Source organism: Ostrinia furnacalis, unplaced genomic scaffold, assembly GCF_004193835.3.
Source record: "Ostrinia furnacalis isolate ACB-3 unplaced genomic scaffold, ASM419383v2 OfSCF2157, whole genome shotgun sequence".
Lineage (NCBI taxonomy): Eukaryota > Metazoa > Arthropoda > Insecta > Lepidoptera > Crambidae > Ostrinia > Ostrinia furnacalis.
In genome coordinates, this window is record NW_021132396.1 from 30,767 (window position 1) to 44,651 (window position 13,885).

General features: G+C 39.5%; 1 protein-coding gene across 1 annotated transcript; it reads left to right on the forward strand.

Annotated features, from left to right (window-relative positions):
* The first annotated feature begins 963 nt into the window (after positions 1-963).
* Positions 964-13,446, forward strand: LOC114354750 (putative glycerol kinase 5). The gene is given in 11 exon segments (XM_028307300.1): positions 964-1,224; positions 1,356-1,449; positions 2,025-2,194; positions 2,521-2,610; positions 3,853-3,967; positions 5,603-5,805; positions 6,455-6,686; positions 8,488-8,582; positions 11,191-11,354; positions 12,326-12,459; positions 12,940-13,446. Coding segments are annotated over 11 exon segments (1,620 nt in total). The 5' UTR covers positions 964-1,122; the 3' UTR covers positions 13,161-13,446.
* The last annotated feature ends 439 nt before the right edge of the window (positions 13,447-13,885 follow it).

Below are 13,885 nucleotides of genomic sequence, written 5' to 3' on the forward strand. Positions count from 1 at the left end.
TGTCAAAACAATTGTCAAAATATGATGTAAATGTCAAACATAGTGATGTCAGCATGCGATTAATCGTAATGCAAGTGAATAAACGATGTGAAGAATCCAAAATTCCAAACTAATAATGTAAATTAATACTTGGTACTAAATAATCATATTTTTCTTTCTTTCTTTCTTTGCCAGTCTCGCTGCTTTGTTTAAGGCTATAGAAGCTAAGGCTTAAGCATAAATATTAATAAAGTTGTGTAACGTTTTTCAACATTGTTAAAAAATAAGACGGTTCAACAAATTGAACTTGTTTTTACAAAATATCGTAGTATCATATCATAGTAAAAAACAGCTTACTTTTGAAATTAAATTAATTGTTGTGTTCATCCTATTAATCCACTTTTAGTTCCCTTAGACAAGTATAAGGTTGCCAGGCGTCCGGCTTTAGCCGGACATGTTTGGCTTTTTACGGTCTTGTCCGGCCAAATATTGTCTTGTCCGGCCTGTCCGGCTTTTGTTAGGCTTTTTATTTGGCCTGCTGCGCCAGGCGAAAGTCGAGCCACCGAATAATATGAAGCGCTCGCAGGATGTTATGGGCAAACGATCGCGATGATACGATGACAGTACTCACTCGTGAGTTATGACACTAATTGCACCCCGTCACATGTCCGGCTTTTAGGGTAAAATGCCCGGCCAAATGAAGCACAGAGTCCAGCTTTGTGTTTTTGGACCTGGCAACCCTAGACAAGTAGCCAAACTTGACAGTTGTTATTTCGAAAGGCCTTCTCTTGGGCTTTTTTGTATATTTGTATGGAGTTACTTCGTTCCACGAAGGGATTTGATTTTTGTAACGTTCAAAAAGTGCTAGTACATACTTGTCTAAGTGAGTTAGGTTTCAGAATAATTCACTTATAAATCGATTACGAACGATTCGATTGAATCTGATCATCATCACAGCACATCACTATTTTATTCCGTAGAGAGTGTGAGACAGATAACAGATGATTTGATAACTCAAGAAAACTTGTCGTGTACAAAAAATTACAAATCAAAATAAATAAATAAGCTCATAAATGCAATTTCTATGGATAAGTGAAGTATTAACCTAGATCGTTTGATAAAGTAAACACACAGCTTGGAATTATGGAAGAAAAGTATATATTGACTCTTGATATTGGCACGACTACAATTCGCTCTTTTATTTATAATTCTAGAGCTGAAGTAGTTGGTAAAGCAACTGACCAGGTAAGTTCATTCACCCAGTTCTGCTTTGCCATAAAGCTTCTATTCAATGGAATTAATTTAAACCACTTTTGGGACTTTGCACCCTTAAAACTTTTCCCTGACTGTATTCTAAATTAAAGATTTATTTTTAGGTGATACTTCACTATCCACAGCCAGGTTTTGTTGAAATAGATCCTGACGAATTGTGGTCTGCAGTTGTTAGTGTAGTGAAAAAATCCCTGCAAGGTAAGTTATTGTAATAATATTTTAAAAATATTTTTTAAAGAATATTTTAAAATTTCGTAAACCAGAAACACCAAAGTATTAATAGGGAAATGAAAAGTTGTAACTAAGTAGGTAGATATACCATTAATTAATTAACATTGTAGCATAGTTTATATTCTTATCATAATTTTGTACTCTGATATCAGTTTATCTCTTGGTGTCACAACATTAATTAATTACCTGTTATACTTTCATAACATCACCTTACTTAATTCAAATGATTTATTGCTCTATTTATTTCTAATATTACTATTTTATTAAAACCTACTTTGTACCTTGAACTGGTGATCAAGCATATGCTAATTCATAATGATTCTGTGAACGATTTATCAAATCAGATATTCTATTGTTTTTTCCTGTTCCCAAATAATTTGGGAAAGAAAAATTTTTTCTTTCACTGTTGATTTTAGTAAGTTTTTTTTACTTACAAGTTTATTTTTATGATACTGCACTAAGGTGTTAATATGTAGATATTTGGCACATGTATCGTTCTATTAATACATAGTCAACAAGTTGCAACTTTGTGTTTTGTTTAGATGCAAGTCTCTCGGCGGGGCAGATGTCTGCTATGGGTATTTCGACCCAGCGGAGTACGTTCATCACCTGGTCCCGAACTAGTGGGAAGCCGTTCCATAGATTTATCACGTGGAAAGATATGAGAGCGGACAGATTAGTTCGGCAATAGAATGATTCCTATACTTGGAAGGTAGTCTTTCATAAGCTTCATATTTAATTCTCATACAAAGAAAAATATCTACTAGTTTAAAGTTTAACTTGCACTAAACCGAAGTTGGGTTAGTTGTAGTTTCGCACGAACATGCAAAACATCACCTCTCAATAACAATATTTTTTTAGTAGGCTGTTCTCCTGGATGTTTTAAAATCGCGTGCGAAATTACTACTAACCCAAAAAGTTACATTCTTGTAAAACTAAAATGTGAGTAGTGACTATATTCAATATCATGTTTAATACAATATTGAAATTGTTGAAGCAGCACACATACACAGAATAAAATATTTTTTAATGTTTTAGCTCATCAAAGCTGGTGCATACGCTTTATATCTAGTGACAAGAAGTAAAAGATTCAGAGCTGGAAGTGCTCTGAGATTTATGAATTCTCAGGTAAGTTTGCTATCCAAATATTTTATGTTGTACTTCGCAAAGAAGACTTGTTTTGTTAAATCAATAAAGGTTCAAGGATAAATTGCATGTTTTTATAGGCTGATTATGAATTCTGATCTTTATTGCCCAAAGGATTTGTTTTAGGTGATTTACTTCTTATTATGGTCTAATAGTCTTGGCATTTACGCATTATGTATGCGCAGCGGCGCAGCGTTTTTTGCCATCGCGGTACATTCCCGCGCACTAGACTTATAAACTACGTAACTTATTCCGCTTGAGTATGGTTTAAATTCCAATGAAAATGTCTAAGTATATTATTGCATGTGAGAGAAAGCCCCATAATAAGTACAAGGTAGACTAGTGCAGCGGCGCTACGGAGCCGGCATGCATAATGTGTAAACGGCCTTCTGTTTAAAGTTTTTTTAGAGGTACTTGCTGTAGTTTTTTTTACTAAAGATATTCTTAATTACAAAAGAATCTACCTAAGTATATTATATTCTGAAGTAACTGAAGGGATATTGTCGATTTGCCACAAAGTTTGCCACTTTTGTAAGTTCCATAAATTGAAATTAAATTCGTCATAATTATGATCAAGTAGTTATATGGCAACACTTCAAGACATTATGCTACATAATCATAAGTGTGACGAATCGACTAGCAAATCGAAATATTCGAAAATAACTCAATACCTACATAACGGCATAATATGCTGCTGAAATTCGAACACGTGACCTCTTGTTTTGACTATATTTAACGCTACTACCTACAGCCTACAACACGCGAAAATAAACATAAAACACTGAATGGAAACATACAAGCTGTAGGAGCAAAGTGCATTGACTGACCTTGTCATCAAACTTAGAACATACTTTCCTACCTACCTAACTCTCTGAAAATATCTGTTTTATAATATTTTTTATGATAAATATAATTTGTAAATAGGTTTTTAATAGTTATCATTAAACATTTCCACTCTATGGAAATTAGTTTGCGTGACGATCAAACGACATTTTTGTCACAGGGAGAAGATAGAAAATCTCCAAATATTAATCAGAATGAAAATATATTTCCAAAATAAAATTGTCAGTTTCTACTGGCGCGAACTATAAAATGGATAAACCAAAACGAAAGTGCGAACTTACCCAAAATATGCCTTGAACAGTCAGAGACAGGACTCCTTTACTTTGAATAGTTGATCTATTTGGTTTGTTTTAAATAATAATGAATCTTGTGTTGTTACAGACTACGTTAAGACTGCACTGGGCCGTGAACAACGTACCAGAGTTAAAGACGGCCATAGATGAAGGAGACGCTATGTTTGGGACACTGGACTGTTGGCTATTGTATAAACTAACAGGTAAAATATACTTTAACCATTTTAGTTACAGAAAGAATAGTTTATAAGTTTCCCTAACTTTAGGTTAAATCTTGACTGCGTACAGTAAACGCATAGTCAGCAAGAAGCAATTTCTAACAATAAGAACCAAAATAAAAGTCGCTCTGACATCAATTGAAGGGCATAGAGCCCTAAATGACGTCAGAAATTCAGAATGTAAACACCTTTTTCTTACATTATGTATGAATCCGTTAAGCTAGCACCCATAACACAAGCATATTAATTGCTTACTGTGGGGCTAGATGGCGCTGTGTGTGTCCAAAGATATAAATTGAATATAAGGGTAAAATATTGGCAAAAACCTTATTTACCTGAGCATAACCTAGTTGTCGCGGTAAATTAGTATGAAACAAAAACATCATACATGTATAATGTAGAGGTGATACAAATTACAAAGCAGTCTATTTCATTCAACGGAAAATTACCTACTAATTAAAATATTTGGAGTATAGCAATTAGAGCAAATAAAAAGTATTTATTGGTTACGTAAATTACGTAGTCCTACATTCCTAATATTCTTCGATGCGTGAAAATATCAGTTCGCTGCATTCTTCGTTGATTACATTCGACATTCATTGCTATTAATCGCTATGTCAATATTTTGAGATCGTATACCGATTGTTCCATTTTAATTACGATCAAAATAATGTATGTACCTTTTTAACCAACATTTATAAATGAGTTATAAGTTTCGTAGCATTTGTGCAAAAGCAAAGCCTCTGAGATTGAACTCTACTGCGAACTAAGTCCTATCAACAACACCAACATTTAAAATCGATAAAATGTCAGTTTCGCTTGTTGGAAGTATCGAGAATTCAAGCTCCAAAGTTCCTTTCAAAGTCGAAAGCGTGCAATCACACTTATTATCATATCGGAAAGTCACTTGTATTATAATTAAATTATTATAAATAGCGTTTGTAGGTCGGTAGCCTTCTTAACCTTTTGTTATCACGACACAAATCACACGAGTTTGAGGCGTATTTTGATAGCATTAGAATTCCAATTTCCACAATACCTAGGTTTTATGCGATTTCGTATGCGATACAGTATTCGAATGCATCAAAAATGCGCGTTGAAGTCTAGAAATATGTAACAAGTGCCTTGTTAGATCTTTTGTCATTCACAAAGGCTCAATGTGAATCCAATTTAGACGATAATACCACCACTTAGCTTTGTGGTTTCTTGATACGATAAATGCACTGTGACCCGGTTTGCAAAAGTGGATATGTAGACGTTCTCTTGTCCTTTATCAAATTCAATATTTATAGTTGTATACTTAGATTAGATCGTGCCATCCACGAAGCCCCACCATTCTTCCGCTAATGATTGAGTGTTATCGGTACACGTTAAATTATTCCATGAGTGCACACGCACACTATAATAATGACGCTCGGATTGGTGGCATCAAACTCCCCGCACCCCGCGCTTCCCTCGACCAAAAACGCGTCCCGCGTTTTCGTGGATGAAACGATTTATATAACCGTAGTTCAAAATGGTCAGTAAACTTGAAAATTTCGAAAGGGTTACCTACACTGTATTCTGTGACTCAGTCATTATCAATGCAAGGTAATATAACCCTTACTTCATAAACCACAGGTAACAAAATCCACATGACGGACGTATCATCGGCATCAGCTACTGGCTTCTACGACCCTTTCACGATGCAATGGGCCGGTTGGGCCATGACGCTGTTCAAAATACCAGAAGAAGCGCTGCCTATGGTGGTAGACACCGCTGGTGATCACTTCATCAGCACTTCTCCTGCTATATGGGGCCACCCGATACCCATACGGAGCTCGGTATGCATCATTTACAGCTTTTTAACCCATGAATGAAAATATCATCAGTTGCATAATGAATTATTTTTTTTCATAAGAAACTGTGAGGTTAACAGAGTTAATAGTTTCTAAAAGTTAACTGCTCTTCCAATTAGAGGTGACCACAGAATGCATATTAATCTAGGTCGCACTTATTAGGTACATATCTTGTTTAATGTATTTTGGTGTATCTGATTGAAAAGAGGCTATATTTGGAACGTTTATAAGAAAGGGCCTATGTACTGAATAAAAACTGAACAATTTGTGGCTTTGAGAAATATTGCGTTATACTGCAATAATTTGGTTACCAAAATAATGTTTTAGTATACATGATAGCGCATTAACACCGCAGTGTCTTATATTTTTGTATAGTCTACTGTGTTATCGACTTTCCAATAAAATTAACTGCAAATATTTCACCCATAGTAAATAAGGTATTCAGTCGCATTTGTTTTTGTATTGCCTACGCCTAGTTATTGATAATCAACAATAATGTACCAATCGATGATTGCATTATTAGGTCATTGTGACTGTTTCGTGTTTAGATTCGTAACTTACCGCGTCATATGAGTCTACCTTTGTTCACGATGCTTCACTGTGACAATGGTATAATGATGATAACAAATTGCAGATGGCAGACCAGACAGCGTCAATGTGGGGCTCGTGTTGCTTCGAAGTTGGTGACGTCAAACTGACCATGGGAACGGGAACATTCTTCGACATCAATACGGGGTTGCATCCCCATGCTAGTGTATCTGGCCTGTACCCCGTAGTGGGATGGCAGATAGGCAAGGAGCTGGTGTACTCGGCTGAAGGAGCCAACAGCGATACCGCGTCGATCATCAAGTGGGCGCAGGCTTTAGGTGAGTTTCACATAGACACGGAGTCGCTTGGACCCTGTAGTAGAATGTTGGATAGGCAAGGAGCTAGTGTACTCGGCTGAAGGAGCCAACAGCGATACCGCGTCGATCATCAAGTGGGCGCAGGCTTTAGGTGAGTCCCACATCGACACGGGGTCGCCTGGACCCCGTAGTGGGCTGGTAGATAGGCAAGGAGCTGGTGTACTCGGCTGAAGGAGCCAACAGCGATACCGCGTCGATCATCAAGTGGGCGCAAGCTTTAGGTGAGTCTGACATCGACACGGGGTCGCCTGGACCCCGTAGTGGAATGGTAGATAGGCAAGGAGCTGGTGTACTCGGCTGAAGGAGCCAACAGCGATACCGCGTCGATCATCAAGTGGGCACAGGCTTTAGGTGAGTTTCACATAGACACGGAGTCGCTTGGACCCCGTAGTGGGATGTTAGATAGGCAAGGAGCTGGTGTATTTGGCGGAAGGAGCCAACAGCGATACTGCGTCCATCATCAAGTGGGCGCAGGCTTTAGGTGAGTCTGACATAGACACGGGGTCGCCTGGACCCCTAGTGGGATGGTAGATAGTCAAGGAGCTGGTGTACTCGGCTGAAGGAGCCAACAGCGATACCGCGTCGATCATCAAGTGGGCACAGGCTTTAGGTGAGTTTCACATCGACACGGGGTCGCCTGGACCCCGTAGTGGAATGGTAGATAGGCAAGGAGCTGGTGTACTCGGCTGAAGGAGCCAACAGCGATACCGCGTCGATCATCAAGTGGGCACAGGCTTTAGGTGAGTTTCACATAGACACGGAGTCGCCTGGACCCCGTAGTAGGATGGTAGATAGGCAAGGAGCTGGTGTACTCGGCTGAAGGAGCCAACAGCGACACCGCGTCGATCATTAAGTGGGCGCAGGCCCTACGTAAGTCTTACATCGACAAGGGGTCGCCTGGACCCCTAGTGGGATGGTAGATAGGCAAGGATCTAGTATACTCGGCTGAAGGAGCCAACAGCGATACTGCGTCGATTATCAAGTGGGCGCAAGCTTTAGGTGAGTCCGACATCGACACGGGGTCGCCTGGACCCCGTAGTAGGATGGTAGATAGGCAAGGAGCTGGTGTACTCGGCTGAAGGAGCCAACAGCGATACCGCGTCGATCATCAAGTGGGCGCAAGCTTTAGGTGAGTCCTACATCGACACGGGGTCGCCTGGACCCCGTAGTAGGATGGTAGATAGGCAAGGAGCAGGTGTACTTGGCCGAAGGAGCTAACAGCGATACTGCGTCGATCATCAACACTTTCACATCGATACAAGGTCGCAGCCGCACGCACGGGGCCGCTTGGACCCCTTGGGGGGCCAGCAGATAGGCAAGAGCCTGCCCCTTGGTGATAAGTTTAAGGTGGTAGATGCTTAAGATTATATCTTGGTCATTATATCATCATCATCATCTCAGCCATAGGACGTCCACTGCTGAACATAAGCCTCCCCCAATGCTTTCCATGATGCCCGGCTGGTAGCAGCCTGCGTCCTGCGTCTTCCTGCAACCTATTAAGAGATCGTCGGTCCACCTTGTGGGTGGACGTCCCACGCTGCATTTTCCGGTACGCGGCCTCCACTCCAGAACCTTGCTGCCCCATCGGCCGTCAATCGTCGTGGGCAGACCCATTGCCACTTCAGCTTGCAAATCCGTCGGGTCAGCGACTTTAGTTCGTTTACGGAGCTCCTTATTTCTTTGTTATGATTATTATATTACTAACGGCAAAAATAATCCTATTATAGAGATAAAATCAAAAATTTAATGTTTTTTATTTCAGGTTTATTCGAAAATCCAGAAGATACGGCGGCAATTGCTCAATCAGTTCCAGATTCAGATGGAGTTTACTTCATTCCAGCTTTCAGCGGTTTGGGCGTAAGTTTCCATTTAAATTAGTTATATCGTCACAACATTTTTTTCAGGATTAATAATTCTGACGTAGAGCACTCAATGTGACAAAAATAAATATAGGTCATAGGAGTATTTGAGGGCTTCATTCACCCTGATTTTTACAGTAAAAGATCAGTGTTTGTCACATATGAAACTTCACAATATTAGTAGATTTTATGTACCAACCAAAATTGGCCACCGCTCAGCATGTGTCATGCTCTGGAGTGGTAGATAAAACCCAAAACACGACGCTGTTATTTTGCGGTGACCATTTTTGGAAAGAAACATTCGTTATAGATTCGCCTTCGTGATTCCGTATGTTTCTAAAGATTAGAACAAAACATGACGCTGTTATTCTGCGGTGACCATTTTTGGAAAGAAACATTCGTTATAGCACGGGAACCCGATGCCTATAAATCTTGAATCATTCCAAATCAATCTCACTAGATGGCGACATAAGTATCGAATTTCTGAAGACGTTTGTAAAAAGTCACTAATGCTCTGTAAACTATAATGAAAAAATGTTTTACACATTAATTTGTTCATTTAAACACAGTGAATGATTCAAATAAACAATATTTCTTCATATAATAAAATTTTATCTTTAGTAAAAACTGAAGTCTTAAGCAATCGTTTTTGCGGCGCTGTCGAAGTAGCATTTAGTTACAAATGATGTAATAGATGGCGCTCATCGCTGCTGTTTTATTTCGTCACTTATAAAAATACTAAAATAGGTTTGGTTTTGCAACAAATTATTATTTTTATTAATTGTCATATTTCTTGCAAAATGCAAAAAAAAACATCTACATTCAAATAAAAATGAAAGAAACACAAATTAGTATTACAAAAGTTTGGCTATAATTTGTCTAACATTGTGGCGCCTAAAATCGACAATTTTGATTATTTTTTTTAAGATTATTAGCAATTTGTATTCCAAATATTACTAATAGTCCCATTAGCCCCTCGTGTTAAACTAAATGAGCTTGTGTTACGAGTGGGCTCACCACAATAGTCGAGCGGCGGTGGGATTCGAACCCGCGTTCCCCGGATCTCGAGTCGGCCACTCCGAAAACTGGACCGAAATTGAAAAATTTTACTCGACTTGGCGGTTGCACTACCGTGCCCCCAAATATTTTAGTTTTTCCTTGATTCATACACCAAACACTACTTATATTCCAAATTTGAAGCTTCTAGGTCTGCTAGAAGTGCCTTAGAATTTTGATGATCGGTGAGTCAGTGAGTCAGTGAGTGACAAAATTAAGTAACTTTGACCCGTTATAATTCCTAAACTACTGGTTCAAATTGAATGAAATTTTAAATATACCGTGTCTTTACAATGCCTGCATAGCTAATGAAAATTCAGACTTCTAGTTTTATCCACAACGAAGTTACAGGCAGTCGAAAATGGCCTGAATTGCTTCGAGAAAAGGATGGTACGGCCGTGCCGCTTTTTTGCTCGACTTGGTGGGGGCACTGCCGTGGCCCCAGATTTTGTCACCTAGGTATATTTTGTGCCAGCGCAGTATTATTACTCGTAAATAAATAGGTAGGTGCTATTATTATCGCGAGTGACGCGCAAACGAATGCAATGCAACAAAATACCTAAACCTAAATCACAGATAATCCTAAATCTTAAACCTGTATGTGCAAGTCGATTAAAATGTAGGCATATTTTTGAATAAACTACGATACGAGTACGAAAAACTAAAACTGGATTTTGTATTTTTTACGAACAGTTCATTTGATATTTACTTGACTGCTCCAGAAGGAGGGTTATGTTTTTTTTACATAATAATTATTTCTGAATATTTTTATGGAAAAAATAAGTTTTTTATTGATATCTACCTTTATTACTGCATGTTTCGATATTTTCCTGTTTTATATACCTAATAAAATAAAACAAAATGGAGTTTTATGATGATAATTTGTAGCGGGATACGAACCCACGGTGCTGGATATTGAGCGTCGGCTGTGATCGTTGTGCTACTTGGACATTATTATACCGTGTCGAAATTTTCAATAGCGTCTCTAATCTGTTTTTTGCTTAGTTACATGCCTTCATAAACAAAGCAGTAAACTTATTGGCTTTAGCGCCATCTTTTGATATAGCACGCCAAATAAATACTCCGCTCAAGTTGCTAGAATAGAAAGCATTAGCGGGTCGCAAACCGCGGGACGGTCAAGTCCGCTGCGGCACACTAGCGCGATCTGTTATCACCACTAGGAAACCACGCGGGCCCGAGCAGTTTCAAGACTTAGGTCGGCCACATTTCGAGTATGGGATGATGCATCTGTACTAGTATTATATTATCTGTGGTTATAGATTCGCCTTCGTGATTCCGTATGTTTCTAATCTTTAGAAACATACGGAATCACGAAGGCGAATCTATAACGAATGGGTTTTATCTACCACTCCAGAGCATGACACATGCTGAGCGGTGGCCAATTTTGGTTCTAACTTGTACTTGTTTTTTGTTATCTGTGTGTTATATTTTAAGTTGGAACCAAATAAATGTTTTTCTTTCTTTCTTCTTTCTTTGTCTAGAAACTTAAAATTAATAATTAAATTGCATAATGTATCTATCTCTTCCAGCCCCCATATAACGACGGGACCGCCGCGTCAGGTTTCGTAGGCATGAAGCCCTCGACCACTCGAGCGCACCTGGTGCGAGCGGTGCTAGAATCGCTCGCGTTTCGCACCGCGCAGCTTTATGACTGCGTGCGCAATGAAACTGACTTCGATTTTCATAGTATAAGGTAAGATTTACATTTTACGTCGATATCACTCAGTGTGATGACAAAAATCTTTCACGAGCGTGCATTAACAATGTAGATTTGTTCAAAAATTCTTGAAAATACATTTTAATTTATAATTTAATGTAATTTTTAACACCAGTTATTTTTGGTCTAAAAAAACGGGTAAATAATAACGTCACTCACTCGATTAATTATTCCCTGAATAAACGAAATGGTTTCGTGCTTCGGTGTGCACTGTTAGGCCCGGTTTCCATCAAGGCGGAGCGGAGCGGAGAATTTTTTTGAATAACCAATCATATCGTAACCGTAAACGAACTAAAGTCGCTGACTTAGCCCGACGGATTAGCAAGCTGAAGTGGCAAGGGACAGGGCACATAGTACGCAGAACTGACGGCCGATGGGGCAGCAAGGTTCTGGAATGGAGGCCGCGTACCGGAAAACGCAGCATGGGACGTCCACCTACAAGGTGGACCGATGACGTCATAAAGGTAGCAGGGAAGCGCTGGACGCAGGCCGCTACCAATCGATCAACATGAAAAGCATTGGGGGAGGCCTTTGATCAGCAGTGGACGTCCTATGGCTGAAATGATGATGATGATGAACCGATCAGATATTTTGATTCTGCATTCATTCATTATTGGAGATGAAATCTGATTGGTTATTCAAAACATTTTTCTTCTCCGCTTTTGTGGAAACCGGGTCTTAATTAGCCTTCGTCAGTTCGATTGAGCCTGCCAAGATTTGTATACAACTCTGTCACTCATTACCTTATCTAACCTTTTGTTTTGATCATTGGCACTTGCGTTGTGTACCTTTGGATGACTGTTTTTGGGACGTAAACTTTCGCTTACAATTTGAAACATGTACAATAGATCATCACTTACCATCAGGTGAGATACAGGCCAAGAGCTTCCTCGTTGTGGATAAAAAAAAATAAGAAACTATAATTTCACTATTTATTATCGTTACAGACTGGACGGAGGCGTGTCTAACAACGACTTCGTGGCTCAATTAGTGGCTGACCTGACCGGACTGAGGGTGGAGAGGCCAGTCAATGTGGAGATGTCTTCGCTAGGATGCGCTCACATTGTCGGGCTACAGTTAGGTAAGTGAATTATCATCATCACTTCATCATCATTTTTTTTTATTCAAAGCGAGGAAGCTGATGGTAAGTGATGATCAGGCCGAAGGTGGAAGCGAGCTTCACCCGGAATCTTCAGTCCAGAGGTTCATCATCATCATCATCAACATGGAGAAGTCCACTCTGGAGTGCGAGCACATTATTGTGTGTGTTCATCATCACCGACATCTTGTAGTCAATTGTGGCCACCTTGAGGGTAGAGCAGCCAGTCAACATGGAAATGTCTTCGGTAAGATATTGTGGGGCTACAAATGAGTAGTTATCGTCACCATCATCATCATCAAAACCATCGTAATTATCATCATCATCATTAGCAGTTCTGTATACTGACTTTGCGCTAAGGGCAAATGAATTAAAAGTCAAAATCGTCGTCAAAACAGGCAATATTGAAATATTTTTTTTTAATAATCTACAAGTCCTACAACAATCACATTTTCATTCCAGGTATCTGGAAATCCAAAGAAGAGCTCATAACCCTCAGAAAGGTAGGTTCGGTCATGAAACCTCGCCGCGAATCCCGCCGAAACTACCAGGCGCACATAGCTCGCTGGGAGGACGCCGCTCGCCGAATGTGCGGTTGGTACTCTCGCAAACCTTCCCTCCCCGATGACGTCACACCTTCCAGTAAGGGTGGGAACAGAAGAAACGGCCGAGCGTCAAAATAGCAATGGCTTTTCTGCGCGATCGTGGTGACTATCGCGTGCCTACCGGTATACAGGTGATATAAGCTGCGTAGGGGCGCACGGGTGTGCCCCCACCTTTATAATTGGTTGATCGGTTAAAACTTTAAGTCGGTTGCGGATGTTTGCAGGAATTCTGATTTTGTTTTTTCTTGGTTGGCAACACTGAGTTGTTGTAATGAGGGCTATCGTTGTAGCGCTCACCAGTTAGCGCCACTGTAGAGAGTAAGGTCCTGTCACTTGCTAGTCGCGAAGACAGTGGCACCAACTTGTGAGCGCTAAAGTGGTAGGAGGACTATCGCATTTGAACTCATCAAGATGGCGCCACTGTAGAGTAAGGTCCTGTCAATCGCCAGGGGTGCCAACTGTTAAGTATAAAAACGATAGCCCTCATTGAGATTTAAATAGAATTAGAATTTGAAAGTTAGTAATTTGACTTTAAGCAGTTATTTTGCACGATTTTTTTATTTGTTGCAACAAAAAATAATAAGAAGGCCTTTCTTCTGGTTTTGTAGTCCGTCCAAATGTTATCAAAACAAAGTAGGTTACGTTGCAGAATATATTTATAATATTGACGTTAATTCATAATTCGTTTATAATATCACTGGCAACATTCGATTCCATTGTGTATGTTACTGGCAACATTAGAATTTCTGCAAACAGCGTTTAGAATTTTTATACGAAATGTTTTTATGGTAATGACAGCAATC